The sequence below is a fragment of the Artemia franciscana genome, chromosome 4 (assembly GCF_032884065.1).
Source record: "Artemia franciscana chromosome 4, ASM3288406v1, whole genome shotgun sequence".
Lineage (NCBI taxonomy): Eukaryota > Metazoa > Arthropoda > Branchiopoda > Anostraca > Artemiidae > Artemia > Artemia franciscana.
In genome coordinates, this window is record NC_088866.1 from 37,110,100 (window position 1) to 37,129,055 (window position 18,956).

An 18,956-nucleotide genomic window follows, 5' to 3' on the forward strand; every position below is an offset into this window, starting at 1 on the left:
AAGAGGACATATCAAGTCCCATGTTGCCATATACCAGCTTAGAAATGCCTTTTTAAGACAAATTTGTCCTTAGCATATACTTGTAGAAAAATAGATTTCAAACGATGCTGACGACGATGTTTTGGTAGCCCCCTAGTTCTGAAGGAATAAAAGAATAAAATAAGACACATCATTTTTTAAGCCCATTTTCAAAATTCCAAAAAATTGTCTTTGTAATTAACTTTTACTGTTAAGACAATTATAGATAATGCTTGTTGTTCCAAAACCAAAGCGAGACAATTTTCTTTTCATTGGACAGTTTTTTCTCAAAATGTGATTTAAATTTTCACTTGCTATGAGGAGTTGGAATGGGATCATAGACGAGGGGGAGTTGTAAACCTTCAGTTCATGGTCATCTACCATAGAGTATATAACGTTGCTCTTTTTATGCTTCCCAGCCTTTCAGCTAAGGAACTGGCACCAAAAAGTTCCAATTCTAGTGACATATTGCACTTTAGAAAGGCATTGACGGGAAGAATTTACCAATAGTACGTACATATGATCAAGAGCTTCGAATTGAGCCATTAGGGACCTTTCCACGCTATTTTCGACTAGCCTCCTACTTCAGGGGGCGGATCTAGAGCAAAATCTTGGGAGATCCAATGTAACAAGGGCGCCAATGAACAAAATCTTGGGAAGGGGGCAATGTGACAAAGGTAGAAAAATTGACCGAATTGACAATTTTTTTTCTAAAACTAGAGCTAAGAGCTCATATGACACTTGTGACGAGGCCGAAAGAGCCAAGAGCTCATATGGTATGAGCTCTAGCAAAATTCTAAGAATCAATAAATTGATTTAAAGGAAATCAGAGGCTTAATGCCGGTCAGGATTTAAAATAGGAGCTCTGAATCACGAGGTCCTTCTAAATATCAAAATTAATTAAGATCCGATCACCCACTCGTAAGTTATAAATACATTTTTCCCAATTTTTCCTCTTCTTCAGCCCCCCCAGATGGTGTAATCGGGAAAATGACTTTATCAAGTCAATTTGTGCAGCTCCCTGACACGTCAACCAATTTTCATCGTCCTAGCACGTCCAGAAGCACCTTACTCGGCAAAGCACTGAACCCCACCCAATTCCCCTAAAGAGAGCATATCTAGTACGGTTACGTCAACCACGTATCTACGACATTTGCTTATTCTACCCACAAAGTTTCATCCCGATTTCTCCACTCTAAGCGTTTTCCAAGATTTCCGGTTTCCCGTCCAACTCCCCCCAATGTCACCAGATCTGGTCGGGATTTAAAATAAGAGCTCTGAGACATGAGTTCCTTCTAGATATCAAATTTCATTAAGATCCAGTCACCTGTTGTTAAGTTAAAAATACCTCAATTTTTCTAATTTTTCCAAATCAACACCCCCTAGCTTCTACAAAGAGAACAGATCCGTTCCAATTATGTCAACAACGTATCTATAACTTATGCTTATTCTTCCCATCAAGTCTCATCCGAATCTTTCCACTCTAAGCGTTTACCAAGATTTCGGTTTCCCTCCTCCAACCCCACATGTCACCGGATCCGATTCGAATTGAAAGTGGAGCATCTGAGACATAAGATCCCATGGTAGCCTGTTAGCCTTGGTAGAAAAAGGGAGACACTTCACAGTGCTAGCTATGCAAAGCAGGGATTTTCTTAGTTGTTTGAGGTGTTAAGACTGTAAATGTTCTGTGGCGTGTTTTCGGCCAGGGTGATTTCAATAGTACATTTTTCGTTTCGTTTTATCTCCACTTTTGTGCAGTTTCAAGCTCTTCTTCAAATTTTTTTTTAATTTGATTGGCAATGTATTTTTACTTTTAAGATTAAGCAAAACAACAGTTGGGCTACCAGTCCTGGATCAGCATCAAATAGCAATTTTTTTCTCATCAAACACTTTTTTACAAAATGCAATTTTAAACTCTCAGTTCCTATGAGTCGTGGCTCTTTAAGAGATCCCAGCTTTCGCTACAATCATGATAACCATTATTTCCTTAATTAGGTTGATGCCCTGCATTGAAATCATTTAGCCACTACAATAGAAAAGATATTATGCTGACAGCCAAAGCTATTCTAATGCAAGTAATACAGAACAGGAAAAAACCTTCCAGGGAGAATTCTTATTGCAATAAGAAGTTACTTAAAAATTATAGTTTAAATGCTCTCTAGATATATTCTTAAAAAAAATACAAGGAAAAAAATGACACAGCAAAAACAGTTACAAAGTATTGACTGGACACTTTAGATGTCAACAGCACACATTCTAAGGTTAATCTGAGGATTTCCAAAGGATCCAGGTCGTATAATCCATAAAACAGGGAACCTTTACATAGTTTTCGTTTTTTTCTTTCTTTTTTTGCCAATCTTGGATTATGTTTACAAAGATTAATCACTTTAGGAAAGTGTGACAAAATCAAGGTGGATATGTTTTAAATGTTTCTTTTTTAATGCTTAAGAGTGAAATTTCAACCTTACCTCCCATTGTAGCTGCACAGCCGTAGTGTTCAAAGCAGTTACAGCATCAAATCGTATCCCAGGAACAGATAAGGCGTCTCTTATTTGCGTGGTTTCTGAAGATTCCAACTCCATATCGGAATCTTGCAGTTCAGCCCATTCAGATGCAGGGCTTGGAAGTGATAGCCCATGTAAATTTTCTGCACGAACAACGAACAAATATGCTGAACCGATACTGATATTTGTTAAGGTGAACAAGTCACTCTGCAATCGCCTTGTTGCAATTTTCCATTTTACTAGAAAAATAAATTAATATTTGTAAAAAGTATTGAAGTAATAAAAGTAATTTGAACTAAGAATAAATATCTGCCTTAAAGGAATTTTCCGAAGCGGCCAATCTTTAGTTCTTTTGAACTGTCTGAAATCCCAAAAACCACACGTGGTTAGAAGACATGCGACACCGAGCATGTGAGCGAGTCGAAAATGAAAATGACGAGCAAATAAACACGCGGTTAGAAGAACAGCGACGGCGTGTCAAAAATGAAAATGAAGAGTAAAGACACATGCGGTTAAAAGACATGTGACATCGAACATGTGAGCAAGTCAAAATTGAAAAAGAAGAGCACAGACACACTCGGTTAGAAGAATGGGCGTTTCTAAAATACAACTACGTGCATTCTGGCTGTCAAAAGGGCATTAGTACAATATCTCAGGAACAACCAAGGGTATTAAGTTGAAACTTTCAGGGAATTTTAAGAGGGATTATGAACTAATTCAAAAGACACTATATGAGTCGAAAGTTGTCACTAGCATAAATATTCATGGGAAGGGGGGGGGGGCAATGAATTTTAACGAATGACGCCTGGTCATTATTGCCCACTGATTTGGGTGATATCGCAATTATTAACTTCATTTTTTTACTGACTGAGAACGACCTTGTTCCACGCATTCCAATTCTCTTATTTCCATCGAATAACGTACCTAATAGAAAATTATCAAGTAAAATAGTGGTCTTTCACGCCACTATTTTACCTACTGGCTTAAAACTTTGAGGTGGCGTCCCCCTACCTCCATACAGCTTGCCCCTGCATGAATCCAGGTTGTCATAACAATGTATCTGCAATATCTGAAGAATGGCTAAGGTCATCAAGTTCACACTTTCATGGAGTATTGTGGAGGGATTATGAACCAAAGCAAAAGAAACTATGTGCATCCAGGTGGCCAGATGTGTGCAGTATCCCAGGAACGGTTGAGGTCATTAACTAGACATTTCCAAGGCAAGTTGAAGAAATTTACGAGAAATGTTGAGTGGAATATTGAATTAACTCAAAAGACTTTAAGTATACCTAGCTTGTCAAAATGGCTATTAGGTTGAAATTTTCAAAGAAAGTTGAGATAAATATAAACAAATTCTATTGCTGTCAAGTTATCGAAAGGGCTTATTTGCAATATCTCAGGGACAGCTTAGGATATTAATTTGAACCTTTTAGAGAATTTGAGGGATATTGAACTCAATCAAAGACATTATGTGCATCCAGGTTGTCAAAAGGGCAAATTAGCAATAGCTCAAGAGCAGATAAGGGTATTAACTTTCAGGGAAACTTGAGGGGGATGTAGGACTAAATCAAAATATAGTGCATACATTCAGGTTACCAAAAGGATTCATATGCAAAATCTGATATAAAAAAAAAACAAGTTGCAATGAATATTTTAAGTCCAACTTATAACGAGCAGATAGCACTAACAAGCTTAAGGCCGACGCCCACTAAGCATTCTAAACACCAGACTATTGTTTTTGATTTAACGTAGCTCTTTATTATTTTTACAAAGCTTTTTTTTTTAGTTGAAAGGAAAAAAGTGATTTTCTACCCGGTATATTTATAATATCCTTTTCCTAATTTTTTTCAAGTATCATTATTTCGATCTAGAACTCATATTTTTCTAGAAATTCCACAAATTGAAATTGATCTTACAAAAAATAAGAGGCTCTGTTCTTTTCTTCCTTTGTGAAAATTTTGACATCGATTCCAAGGAGTGCTTGTTATAGAAATTAGATCTTTTGAAAGTGTTATTCTGTGAAGCTTTGAAGAGCCAAACACTAAGAAATTCATGAACAAAGCAAGAGAAAATTCAGCTTTACAATAAAAAATCCATTTAATAGTCTTGAAAAATACATAACACAATCCAGAGCGGACTAAATAGTAATAATAATAGCAAAAGAAGTTTTTGCTGTATTTTCGAGGAAAAGTTTTAAAAATCATACAAAAAATTGACAAGAGTTCAGAGTTACGGAATTTTTCTATTCATCAGTAAATTTACAACAACAAAAAAACTACTTCAACATTGCCTCTAACGTAAGGCTTTATGGTCAGGAAAAAAACAGGCGAGAAACGAAAATGAAACAAATATATAAAAGAAATTTTTTTTCAAAATAACGGATTCAAACCTTTAAAACACTCAACACAAGGAAAAAACTCAACACATAACCCAATCCAGAGACTCCAGAGACTAATAGTATTTGTTTAACAAAGATACTTGACCTTTTTTTTATACTGGAAGCACAATAAATAGAACCCAGGCTCTACTTATTTTGAGGCTATGATATAGCCCTGGATATATAATAGGTCTAAAACCCCCTCTCCTCTCTTGAGAAGGTTTCGAGTTAGCTACAATATAGACATAGTGTACGGTAATGCTGTGTCAAGTGGTGGTGTATACCCAATTGCTATATGTATATATATATATATATATATATATATATATATATATATATATATATATATATATATATATATATATATATATATATATATATGAATAAGTTTTTAGATTAACCATTGTTTGGAGCGGAACGTTGTCTTCAACATGCAGTTGCTGGAAAAAAAAATTGGCTTTGAGTGTGATTGGATCCAGGGCTATCGCTGTTCCATCTGCTTTAGTCTTTGTTTAAATAGTCAGTATCAATCTGTGTCTTAGAACCTGGACCAAATCAGAATCGGATTGGGATTTGATTCTTCAGAACTAAAAAAAAAAAAAAAAAAAAAAAAAAAAGTTTGGGAAAAGCCAACTAGTAAAAACTAATTTTTGAATGATAATAGTACAGTGGAGAACAAAATTTGTATTGATTTTTTTTTTAATTTTTTATTTTCTCTGAAACCCGTTTTAAAAATGAAATAATAGTTACATATCTATTTTATAACAAAATAGTGAACAACACGACAGCATTTCAACTCGTTCTTAAACTAAATTAAAATTAAAAATAAACAAGTTTTTTAACTGCAAGTAAGGAGCGACAATAAAACTTAAAATAAACAGGAATTATTCCGTATTGAGAATGTTGCCCCCTCCTCAACGCCTCGCTCTTTACACTAAACTTTTTTATTGTTTTAAAAAGTAGAATTGTGACAAAGAGTCCAACTTTTTTAAAATTTAAGTTCTGAGCGTTTTTAAATTAATGCATGTTTTGATTTTCGCTCGCCGCACATGAATAATTAAAACGAAATTTGCATATTATGTTTTTTTGGCTAAATGGCTTTCTCATAGTTTTGATCGGACGATTCTGATGAGAAAAGGGGTAGGGGAGGAGGTCTAGTCGCACTCCAATTTTCGGTTATTTAAAAAAACAACTAGAACTTTTTACTTTTTTTACGAAAGTTTCTATTAGTAATAAATAAACGTAACTGACGAATTAACCAACGGAACAAAATTCTATATTTGTGTATTTTTATTACGTATATGAGGGGGTTCTCCACCTTGTCAATACATCGCTCTCTACATTAAAGCTTCAATTGGGTCCCAATTCTTTAAGAATGACCCCTGAATCAAAAAGGCCGTAGAATAAATAGTTGAAATTACTAAAAATACTTTAGCGTAAAGAGTTCTAATTCTGCTCCTTACTTCCACCTGAAAAAAAGCTTTTTTTGGTTATTTTTTTTTTAATAATGCTAGAAAATCCGACGGCCCCTTCATTGAAATTTTCTTCTCTCATGATAAATTCCTCAATGGAAATATCCTCCCACGTAACTTCCTCCCCGACCCCCTTTAACGCTGTGCACACCATTATTATATGTAAATAATGGTCAAAGTTTGTAACATGCAGCCCCTCCCCTGGGGACTGTTGGGGATTAAGTCGTCCTGAAAGACATAATTGTTAGGTTTTTCGACTGTGCTGAACAAAATGGCAATCTAAAAATTTTGATCCAGTAGCTTTGGGAAAAAATTAGCGTGGGAGGGGGCCTAGATGCCCTCCAGTTTTTTTGGTCACTTGGTAACAAAGGAGATTAGAACTTTTAATTTCCGTTGGAATGTGCCCTCTCGTCACATTCTATTACCAATGGGTCGATACGATCACCCCTGGAAAAAACAACAACAAAAAAACACGCACACGTGATGTGTCTTCTGGGGAAAAATATAAATTCCACATTTTTGTAGATAGGAGTTTGAAACTTCTACAGTAGGGTTCTATGATACGCTGAATCCGATGGTGAGATTTCGTTAAGAATCTTTGAATTTTAGGGGGTGTTATATATTTATATATAATTAAATAACTTATTTATATTCTAAATATATATTTAGAATCAGCGTAATTCCATTTTTTAGAGTTTCGGTTACTATTAAGCCGGGTCTCTCCTTACTACAGTTCGTTACCACAAACTGTTTGATACAAAACAAGATTACAAGTTTTTGTTAACTGACAGTAAAGAGCAACACTAGAACTTAGAACTTAAATTCTTAGAACTTAAATTAGAACTTAATAAAGGTTTTTACTGTTTTAAAAAGTAGAGTTAAGAGAAAGAGTCAAACTTTAGCGTAAAGAGCGGGGCGTTGATGAGGAAGCATCTCCTTTCATATACGAAATAATTTCTGTTCGTTTGAATTTTTAATGTCGCTCCTTACTTTCCGTTAAAAAAACTTGTTTTTTTTATTTAATTTCATAAAAGACGGTCTTCAATACGACAGTACCTTATTTGAATTTTAAAGAGAAAAATGGAGTAAAATCCACTTCTGATTTTAAAGTAGGCTAGTTATTTTACTTCAAACTTAAATACAAAGAAAAATGTTATTTATTCTTATATTTTTAATTTCCTTGCAAAAACTGAATTTCGAAGTAAAAAGTGAAACAAAAAGCCACAATTGGTTTATTTTCAGGATATCTCAAACGAATGGTAAAAAAGTAATATTTGCGTTGGCTGTACATTTTTCTATTACCCATATGACCTGGATGTATTTAAAATATGTGAAAATAAAGATAGCACATTATATATAAAAATATAACAGAGAAGTCGTGATTTGTCACAATCTTAGGTTTAAGTTAAATTATAAATATAGGCCTACTGATTTTACTCTTTTCATTTTCTGCTGCTAAAATGATAGTCATAAAGGTGCTCGAGGTGAGAGGGGGAGTCTAGAAACGACTAACATTTTTTCAGATCATTATATTTAACATATTTAAATTCCACCAGACTAAAAGAGCTTAAATTGAATTTGAGGTCTCAAGTGTTATGAGAGACCTTAAGTGGGCCTGTTATATGCGATAGTTAAATGATAATAGCATAAATCATAAAGGCGTGTTGTAGACCAATGAGGGAAGGATCCCCAAATTCACTCCTTCTGATTAAAATTATATATTTCATTGTAGAATTTGTTTGCATAGTTCACATAAAGTTTAATAACGTTCTTTATGCTTACAACACTTAGCCACATATCATTTGTAAGTACTTGTTTCCTAGACGAAGAATCAGAAACAAAGAAATTTGTGCCGAGAAAAGACATTACTTTCAGGATTTCTACGATCAAATGCAGTTAAATAACGATATCATTAAAACATGATTTATTTTACTTCTGTCCTAGTATCAAGTTTGGGAACTGCGCCCTTGACTATAAATTAAGGGGGGATACGTCCTGTTACGAAATTGATAGGCAATTGAGAGCAAGATTTCTATTAGGGAGCAACTTCTTTTGTTGACGATTGGAAGCAATGTTCTTAATGAAATGTTTGTTACAAAATGAACAGCATCAAATTGAAATCAATTTTTATTTTTTCCTTCATTTTTTAAATGTAAGCGTAATGCTTCAATCTCTGTTACTGCTGGGAAACCTTATATCTTAAAAGGTGTAATCCTTATTTCATCTCTAATTGTTTCATTATTTAAACGATCCTGTATAGACTGAATAAATCTCAATTTCATGGGATTGCTTCAAGAAGGGTATTTTAAGGCAAAAGACAGGAATTTTGGTACTTTATAACTCATGTCTGGTGGTGATTGGGGAGATATTTTGGGGTGTAATTGGGAATATATCCTCCCTCTCTTCAAAATTCTCTGTGGGTATAGTTGCACATAAATGTCTTTCTTTTTAAAAGTCTTTCTTTTAAAAATAAAATTTTTTGTGTTCACAGATTTTCACGTAAATTCGAAACACCATAATTGGTAACTTTGCCATAATTCCTTGTGGAGATACTTTCCCCTCTATGAAAGTAACTAATGCTAGGTAAAGAAAATATGTTTTATCTAAAACTTTTTTCGAGAATGGATTGTGAATGTACAAACATTTACGGTCTGAGACGAAGGCATTTAGGTTTTAAACAAAAGTTGGGCCACTTGAAAAAAAAGAGTTCGTTTCCTCATAGATCTCGAGTAATCAGTATTCTGTATGGGTTACAACTTTAAAGTTTCAACTTGGTAGTACTTTCAAGTAACCTTCATTTCCCGAGGAAGGGGACATGTGTGCTCTAAAGATTAGCTAAATAGGTAGTTTTGTCACCTTAAGACTTTGTGGAACTTTTTTTCTTTTTATTTGCCTACCTATTTCTTGGAATGTAAAACATTATCATAACTTGCGTCCAATATTATTTACTTCAAGATTGTAGCATTTAGAACTCTTGGCAGTAGAGCTTTAACTTCGATGAACTCCGACAGGAAAAGCAACACCCCTTTTTTATCGTTTTTATTGAAATTCTTAATATTATAGGTTAAATGTAAATTGCCGCATTACTTTGCTATATTATGGTTGCATCAGTAGCTACAACCTACAAAGAGCAAACCATAGCCCATAGTAACCAAAAGCTAAATACATGATTTGAAACAAAACTGCCAGGTTTATTGGGATAAAAAATTGCCTTCTGACACTGATTGAGGAATAGTAACCATTATTTCGATTCATCTTAAAAGTAAAGTATTGTTGCGAAAAGAAATTTACGGTAATTTCAAAATAAATCCTTAAGCCCCTCAAAATAGCATCAGATAGAAATAAAAAGTAGACCACTGAAATCAGCATAGTTGAAAACCTTGAATTGAGGAATTATAGTCCCCAACCTTGAACAGCGAGGAAAATCGTTTTTTTTTCGTCGGTAGCACTGATATGTCTCCTTTTTTCTTTTTTTCCAGGGCTAGCGGGTTACCAGAACATCATAGGGAAATGTTTAATCGCTCATTTAAAGCTTTTTCTTATATCAACATGCCTTTCACACATTCTACCATCTGCAAGTGCAATATGGAAAAAAAAATGGCTTTTTGTGCCATTTCCCAAGGGGTGCTAGCGGGTTACCAGAACATCATAGGGAAATGTTTAATCGCTTATTTAAAAGCTTTTTCTTATATCAACATGCCTTTCACACATTCTACCATCTGCAAGTGCAATATGGCAAAAAAATGGCTTTTTGTGCCATTTCCCAAGGGGTGCTAGCGGGTTACCAGAACATCATAGGGAAATGTTTAATCGCTTATTTAAAAGCTTTTTCTTATATCAACATGCCTTTCACACATTCTACCATCTGCAAGTGCAATATGGCAAAAAAATGGCTTTTTGTGCCATTTCCCAAGGGGTGCTAGCGGGTTACCAGAACATCATAGGGAAATGTTTAATCACTCATTTAAAAGCTTTTTCTTATATCAACATGCCTTTGACACGTTCTACCATCTGCAAGTGCAATATGGCAAAAAAATGGCTTTTTGTGCCATTTCCCAAGGGGTGCTAGCGGGTTACCAGAACATCATAGGGAAATGTTTAATCGCTCATTTAAAAGCTTTTTCTTATATCAACATGCCTTTCACACATTCTACCATCTGCAAGTGCAATATGGCAAAAAAATGGCTTTTTGTGCCATTTCCCAAGGGGTGCTAGCGGGCTACCAGAACATCATAGGGAAATGTTTAATCGCTCATTTAAAAGCTTTTTCTTATATCAACATGCCTTTCACACATTCTACCATCTGCAAGTGCAATATGGCAAAAAAATGGCTTTTTGTGCCATTTCCCAAGGGGTGCTAGCGGGTTACCAGAACATCATAGGGAAATGTTTAATCGCTCATTTAAAAGCTTTTTCTTATATCAACATGCCTTTCACACATTCTACCATCTGCAAGTGCAATATGGCAAAAAATGGCTTTTTGTGCCATTTCCCAAGGGGTGCTAGCGGGTTACCTGAACATGATAGGGAAATGTTTAATCGCTCATTTAAAAGCTTTTTCTTATACCAACATGCCTTTCACACATTCTACCATCTGCAAGTGCAATATGGCAAAAAAATGGCTTTTTGTGCCATTTCCCAAGGGGTGCTAGCGGGCTACCAGAACATCATAGGGAAATGTTTAATCGCTCATTTAAAAGCTTTTTCTTATATCAACATGCCTTTCACACATTCTACCATCTGCAAGTGCAATATGGCAAAAAATGGCTTTTTGTGCCATTTCCCAAGGGGTGCTAGCGGGTTACCAGAACATCATAGGGAAATGTTTAATCGCTCATTTAAAAGCTTTTTCTTATATCAACATGCCTTTCACACATTCTACCATCTGCAAGTGCAATATGGCAAAAAAAATGGCTTTTTGTGCCATTTCCCAAGGGGTGCTAGCGGGCTACCAGAACACCGTAGACAGATGTTTGATAGATCATATAAAAGCTATTATTCATATATACGTTCTTCTTATAAATTTCGTCATTTACAAGTGTCAAATGGTACTAAAAATGACATTTCTGGTGTCATGTCTCAAGGGGAAAAGCTGGGGCTAGTGGGCAACCGGAATTTCTTAGAGATATATTTAATGGTTCATTTGAAAGCTATTTGCTCATATCTACGTGATTTTTATGAATTCTACCATCTATAAGTACAATATAGCAGAAAAACAGTACTTTTGATGCCACTTCTTAAGTGAAAAAGCTCAGAAGTATAAAAGGTTATCATTGTAATAATTATGGTCCAAGCCCCTTAAATAGATGTTTACACAAACCCCTCCCATATACTCCTTCTCCCAGCCCCCTTTATAAGTGTCATAAATCGTCTGCTCACTAGCAGGCTAATACGACATTAGCAGGGCTAGCTGCTTATCAGAACTTCACACAGAGATGTTTAATGGCTCATTCGAACGGAAATTAAAATTTCTAGCGTCCTTTTTAAGTGACCAAAAGATTGGAGGTTAGCTAGCCCCTTAACCCTGCACCCCTCCCCCAAGTCATCCGACCAAAACATTGAGATAGCCACTTTGTTCAACATAGTTCAAAAGTCCAATAGATATGCTTCAGGTGATGATATGACCATCCGAGGTGACCCTCTGTACCCGGTGCCAGCCGTATCGGTATCGGACATTACCGATTAGACGTTAGTATCGTGTTTATAGTATCGGTCGCATCAGTATCGGGTGTTTTTTTTTTTTTAAGCGATGGTTTTGTGCCTTCAACATGATTTTTTTAAAATCAAAAACAGACATCCATTATTTCATGAAAACAAAGTTTTTCTGTGGGAAGTATAGAACAAAGTTGAAACTTGAAACGAACCAAAATTATTACTTCACTGTTTATTTAGCATATATCGATAAAACTAGTTCAAATAAACCAACTGATGATGTTTCTCGATGTTTGCATGATTATAGAAAGCTAGCACTTTACCAAAAACACAAAAGCCAAGCATAAAAACAAGAAAATCAAAAGTGAGTACGTTGCCTCATAACAACAAACTAATCTATAACGCTTTCCATATTCTTACATGAGCTGTAATATTAGTAGCTATCAGTATACAATTAAATTCATCTTAAAACTTAGGCATGAAAACAAATATCATTTCAATAAGTGCAATGTCTTTAATCAGCATACAAAATTAGTGGATTGATTTATCATGTAGCATCTTGGTCTCACCTAGTATTACTCGAAATGAAGAACAAATAAACCATAATATGAATTCTGGAAAATCCAGTTATTTCTCTCTATACAACGGGGAGTCTCAAGTTATGACACAAATTCTTAAGTGAGTCTATGCCCTGACACTATCAAGATTGCTTCACTTCAAACTTGTCTAGAAGACAATCATACATGTCTTTTTCAGGTCCAAAGCTACACCACTCATTGGACCGAGCTCATTGTACAGAAGTGATGCCAGATTGAACGAAATAAATTAAGCAAGACTCCTCAAATGCTTTATTCTTATACTGTTAATAGTGTCTTTAAATGGTTTGCTTTTACCGCACCAAAATTACTATATTGTTTTGTGTTTTCAGTAAAGTGCTAGATTTCTATAATCCTACAAACATAAGAAAATATAACCAGCTGGTTTATCGGCGCTAGTTTTTTCGAAGAATGTTAGATAAGCTGTGAAGTAATCATTTAAGTTGTTTTTAAGTTTTCAACTCCGTCTGTTTAGTGGATTGAGTTTTCAAAGTTCCAATCTTCAAAACCAAAAATTCCGTTTGTAGATATAGCATTCATCATATAATAGCACTGTTATTATTAATTGCTATTTGGTAATACAATATATATTTGGTAATATAATCATATAATAGCCCTGTTATTATTAATTGCTATTTGGAGGAGAGGTAAGCATGGTCTTGACATAACGTTTTACCAGTGATGATTGTTAGTTCAAGAAGCTTTTATGGGTTTTTGCCTTGTGACAACATATTTTTTTATCGTTTGATCTTCCTTCTTCTTTTATGGTTTTATTGCTTAAGATTAACTATTTCCTATAGTTTTTTTTCTTCTGATGTTTTCGGTTTTTTTTTAGTTTTTTTTTTGTTTTGTTTTCTTCAGTGAATGTGGCTCGGCGGAGATCCTTGCAGAGATTAAGAAAAGAACTATAGGAAAGTAAGTGGGAATGTGGAACCTAAAGATGAATAGAAATTACTCCATGTAGTAGGGAGAAACTGCTACCCACTCAACTCTTTCATATACGAATGAAATCTAATTGTGTTGCAGGAGCAACACTTTGGTTTTGTCGTTTTTTTCTCCTCTTCCACGTAATAGGAAAATAAGAGGGAATGTGGAACCCAAAGATGAATAAAAATTACTCCATGTTGTAAGGAAACTGCCACCTACTCAACTCCATTCATATACGAATGAAATCTAATTGTGTTGCAGGAGCAACACTTTGGTTTTGTCGTTTTTTTCTCCTCTTCCACGTAATAGGAAAATAAGAGGGAATGTGGAACCCAAAGATGAATAAAAATTACCCCATGTTGTAAGGAAACTGCCACCTACTCAACTCCCTTCATATACGAATGAAATCTAATTGTGTTGCAGGAGCAACACTTTGGTTTTGTCGTTTTTTTTCCTCCTGTTCCACATAATAGGAAAGTAAGTGGGAATGTGGAACCTAAAGATGAATAGAAATTCCTCCATGTAGTAAGGGACTGCCACCCACTCAACTCCTCTCATATACGAATGAAATCTAATTGTGTTGCAGGAGCAACACTTTGGATTTGTCGTTTTTTGTTTTTTTTTTCTCCTCTCCACATAATAGGAAAGTAAGTGGGAATATGGAACCTAAAGATGAATAGAAATTCCTCCATGTAGTAAGGGGACTGCTACCCACTCAACTTATTTCATATACGAATGAAATCTAATTGTGTTGCAGGAGCAACACTTTGGTTTTGTCGTTTTTTTTCTCCACTCCACATAGTAGGAAAGTAGGTGGGAATTTGGAACCTAAAGATGAGTAGAAATTACTCCATGTTATAGGGAGACTGCTACCCACTCAACTCCTCTTCCACATAATAAAGTTTAATTTGGCGCTGCATCTACTTTCATAATTACGACAAATTTACAATTTAAAAGTCAATTTCGACAAACTACAATTTAATGCACTGCTGCATTATTGGTAGACAAATTTCTTTTAGAAGTTCAAGATATGATAAGAAGTTCTAAGACATCTTAAAGGCTTCTCAAGTGAATTTCTTACAATATCGTTTATTTTCAACTTGTCGGAGCTTTGCGTATTGCCAAATTCCAACCTCTCGTTTTTATCGGGTGACTTCATACAGACACGCTAAATGGCAATAATCCACGCGTAACAGAATGTCTTCGCCTTGTCATTTTGTTTGAGTCCTTCAAAAATGATTCAAAATATAAATAACGCAAGAAACTAAAACCAAAAGAGAGATAGAGGATGAGGTTTAATATTGCCATAATAAGGGACAAGAAATTAATCAGTCTGCTGTGAAAACGTTACGATCCAGATCTTTTTAGGCTGTTTGCTTTTACTTTTATTTTGTTATCTTATTTATGTGTACTAGAGCAACTTCTACTAAAAAAAATCATGGGCTCAAAACGTTTTGTGGATTGTAGTTCTAAATTTGGAAACAGGAGGGGATATTTTAAAAATCAGAATTCTTTGGTTTCTCTCATTCTTTCCTCCCTCTTTTGGGGGGAGGGGATGAGATAATTTATAAACAATAGCCTAAACAATAGTTCTTAACTTTTGGAAACAGGAGGGGATATTTTAAAAATCAGAATTTTTTGGTTTCTCTCATTCTTTCCCTCCCTCTTTTGTGGGGAGGGGATGAGATAATTTCTAAACAATAGCCTAAACTATAGTTCTTAACTTTAAACCAGGATTTTCGCAAGTGTCACAATCAGCAAGAAAGTCTAGAAAAACTTCTCCAGCATTAGTCATGTTATCTTATTCCCAGTTGTCAAAATCTACGAGCTGATTATTGGGCTTATTACCTCAATTGACGCCATTAAACTGTCAAACATATTTACAACGTCAATATTTTTATAGGTTCGTGTGTCTTTTTGAAATTTACCATGTGTTGTGAAGTTTCAACAGAACATTGGCAAAGAGGACATGTCCCCCGTGAGGCCTTGAGGCAGAATTTGAGGGAGGCAGAGGAAGGCAGGTAAAAATGAAAAAAACACACACAAAATTGACAAATCTATTGAAAAAGTCGTTGTTATTCCAAGATCTGGAGTGAGGCCTCCTCCCTTCTCCACACTTACCTAACTCCAGAGTATTTTCAATAGAAAGGCTAATAGAACTAAATCTGAAAATGGCATTCAAAAAGGGTGTATTCTTAGTTCAATCCAGATTTTCAAGATAATTACTAAGTCTCCCAATCTCTGCCTACATAAATGGCTATGTCTGTGACTCTCACTCAATAACTAGCATTCAACCAGCATTCATTCGTAGGATATTATACAGTGGTTAACTGAAGCCATTCAACATTTCATATAATACAGTTCCCGTTATACCTAGTTCCTATTATACCTTCCCATTAGAAGGGCGCTATGTAGTTTATGGTTAGTACTCACTGCTCAACCGTTGGGGATGGAATTGAAAATTCCGGGATTTTTCCGAGGGAGAGAGAAGGGGGCAAGTTGACCTCATATATTTTTTCTTTTTGGGGGGGGAGAGGGTTAATTAATTGTTCTTCGGGTATTGGCAAATACGTATGTGCTACATTTTTTCTTCTATATGCCTGTTGTCCAACAATGTCTTTAAGACATGAAAAAAGGTTGAAAATTTTTTTAAGTTCAGTTCAGAACCGCTAAAGTTATTATGTAAACGCAAAAATATTTACGGTCCCTGAGCAATAATTTTAATACTTCAATTAAAACTAAAAAAAATGCCAGAAAGCTTTAAAATTAGCATGTTTTTTGTTAGATAAAATCAACTCGCTACTTTATTAAGATTACAGGTTTGAACGTAACCAGTTATATGTCAGTAGAAGGCCAATAATAAAAAAAAAAAAAAAATAAAAAAAAAAATAATAAAACTTGCAATTATTACAAATGACGTTTCTCTATTTTGACCAGGGATTGCAACATTTCAAAAATACCTTAAAAAAGAAAGCCAAAAGTTTCAAGCTTAGTACAAATAGTTGTTAGAAATTGGATTGTTTTTAAAAATCAAATACCTTTGAAAATCAAACAGTTCGTGGTAACGAACTGTAGTAAGGAGCGACCCGGCTCAATAGTAACCAAAACTTTAAAAAATCGAATTATGATACCAATCGCTACATCAAAAGAATCGCATTTTAATGCTGGTTTTAAATATACAAGTTTCATCAAGTTTAGTCTTACCAATCAAAAATTACGAGCCTGAGAAAATTTGCGTTATTTTAGAAAATAGGGGGAAACACCCCCTAAAAGTAATAGAATCTTAACGAAAATCACACCATCAGATTCAGCGCATCAGAGAACCCTACTGTAGAAGTTTCGAGCTCCTGTCTACAAAAATGTGGAATTTTGCATTTTTTGCCAGAAGGCAGATCACGGATGCGTGTTTATTTGTTTTTTTTTCCAGGGGTGATCGTATTGACCCAGTTGTCCTAGAATGTTGCAAGAGGGCTCATTCTAACGGAAATGAAAAGTTCTAGTGCCCTTTTTAAGTGACCAAAAAAATTGGAGGGCACCTAGGCCCCCTCCCACGCTAATTATTTTCCCAAAGTCAACGGATCAAAATTCTGAGATAGCCATTTTATTCAGCGTAGTTGAAAAACCTTATAACTATGTTTTTGGGGACGACTTACTCCCCCACAGTCCCCGTGGGAGGGGCAACAAGTTACAAACTTTGACCTGTGCTTACATTATAGTAATGGTTATTGGGAAGTATACAGGCGTTTTCAGGAGGATTTTTTTGGTTGGGTGGAGGGGTTGAGAAGAGGGAGATATGCTGGGGGAACTTTACATCGAGAATTTGTCATGGAAGAAGAAAATTTCCATGAAGGGAGAGCAGGATTTACTAGCATTATTTAAAAAAAAAATTAAAAAATAAATGTGAAAAAGGTTTTTCAGCTGGAAGTAAGGAACAGCAATAAAACTTAAAACAAACAGAAATTATTACCCATATGAGGGGCTCACCTCCTTCTAATACCTCGCTCTTTACGCTAAAGTATTTTTAGTAATTTCAACTATTTATTCTACGGCTTTTGTGATACAGGGGTCATTCTTAATGAATTGGGATAAAATTTAAGCTTTAGTGTAAAGAGCGAGGTACTGACGATGGGGCAAATCCCCTCATATATGTAATAAAAACATGAGAATACAAAAGTTCTTTACGTAAGCTAATTTATAAGTTACATAAATCTTTTACCAATAAAAAGATTCGTAAAAAGTTAAAAGTTCTAGTTGCCATTTTAATTAACCAAAAAATCGGAGGGCAACTAGGCTTCGTCCCCCGCTTTTTTTTTCTCAAAATCATTCGATCAAAATTATGAAAAAGCCATTTAGCCAAAAAAAAAAAAAAATGCAAATTTCGTTTTGATTATTCCTCTGCGGAGAGCCAAAATCAAAACATGCATTGATTCAAAAAACGTTCAGAAATTAAATAAAAAAAAACAAGTTTTTCTAACTGAAAGTAAGGAGCGACATTAAAACTTAAAACGCACAGAAATTACTTCGTATATGAAAGAGGCTGCTTCCTCATCAACGCCCGGCTCTTTACGCTAAAGTTTTTTACTGTTTTAAAAAGAAGAATTGAGAGAAAGAGTCAAACTTTAGCGTAAAGAATGGGGCGCTGATGAGGAAGCAGCCTCTTTCATATACGAAGTAATTTCTGTGCGTTTTAAGTTTTAATGTCGCTCCTTACTTTCAGTTAAAAAAACTTGTTTTTTTTTTATTTAATACAGTAAGAAAAGACATTAAATTCCGTAAAGAGGAAAAAAACTGCTAGTTGCAAAAGTATTTGTATATAATTTAACAAGGGATTGCAACAATTCAAAACCTTAACAAAGAAAGCCAAAAGTTTCAAGCTTAGTACATATCGTTATTAGAAACCAGCCTTGCTTTAATAATCAAATATCTTTGAAAAGTCTGTCGTATGAAAAGACAGCAAATTGTCTGCGGTTAGATGAGAAGCGACGCTAAAAATCCATATTTAGAAGCCTGCCGCGTACCAAGTGCTGGTGGTAATTGCTCGGCGGCTGGTAATTGCAAAAATATTTGTATATATTTTAATAAGGTGTTACAACAATTCAAAAATCTTAAAAAAGAAACCAAAAGTTTGAAGCTTAGTAGATTAAATAAAAAAAAACTAGTTTTTTTTAACTGAAAGTAAGGAGCGACATTAAAACTTAAAACGAACAGAAATTGCTCCGTATATGAAACGGGTTGTCCCCTCCGCAATCCCTCGCTCTTTGCGCTAAAGTTTTTAATTGTTTTAAAAAGTAGAATTGTGGCAAGGAGTCAAACTTTAGCGTAAAGGGCGAGGGATTGCGGAGGGGACAACCCATTTCATATACGGAGTAATTTCTGTTCGTTTTAAGTTTTAATGTCGCTCCTTACTTTC

The 18,956-nt window shown here is 34.8% G+C and overlaps 1 protein-coding gene across 1 annotated transcript in view; it reads right to left on the reverse strand.

Annotated features, from left to right (window-relative positions):
- Positions 1–18,956, reverse strand: part of LOC136026375 (roundabout homolog 2-like) — a 176,674-nt gene that overhangs the window by 43,514 nt on the left and 114,204 nt on the right. Inside the window, exon 10 of the mRNA XM_065702920.1 lies at positions 2,487–2,761. Within this exon, the coding sequence (XP_065558992.1) occupies positions 2,487–2,761 (275 nt within the window). The remainder of the gene's footprint in view (positions 1–2,486; positions 2,762–18,956) is intronic.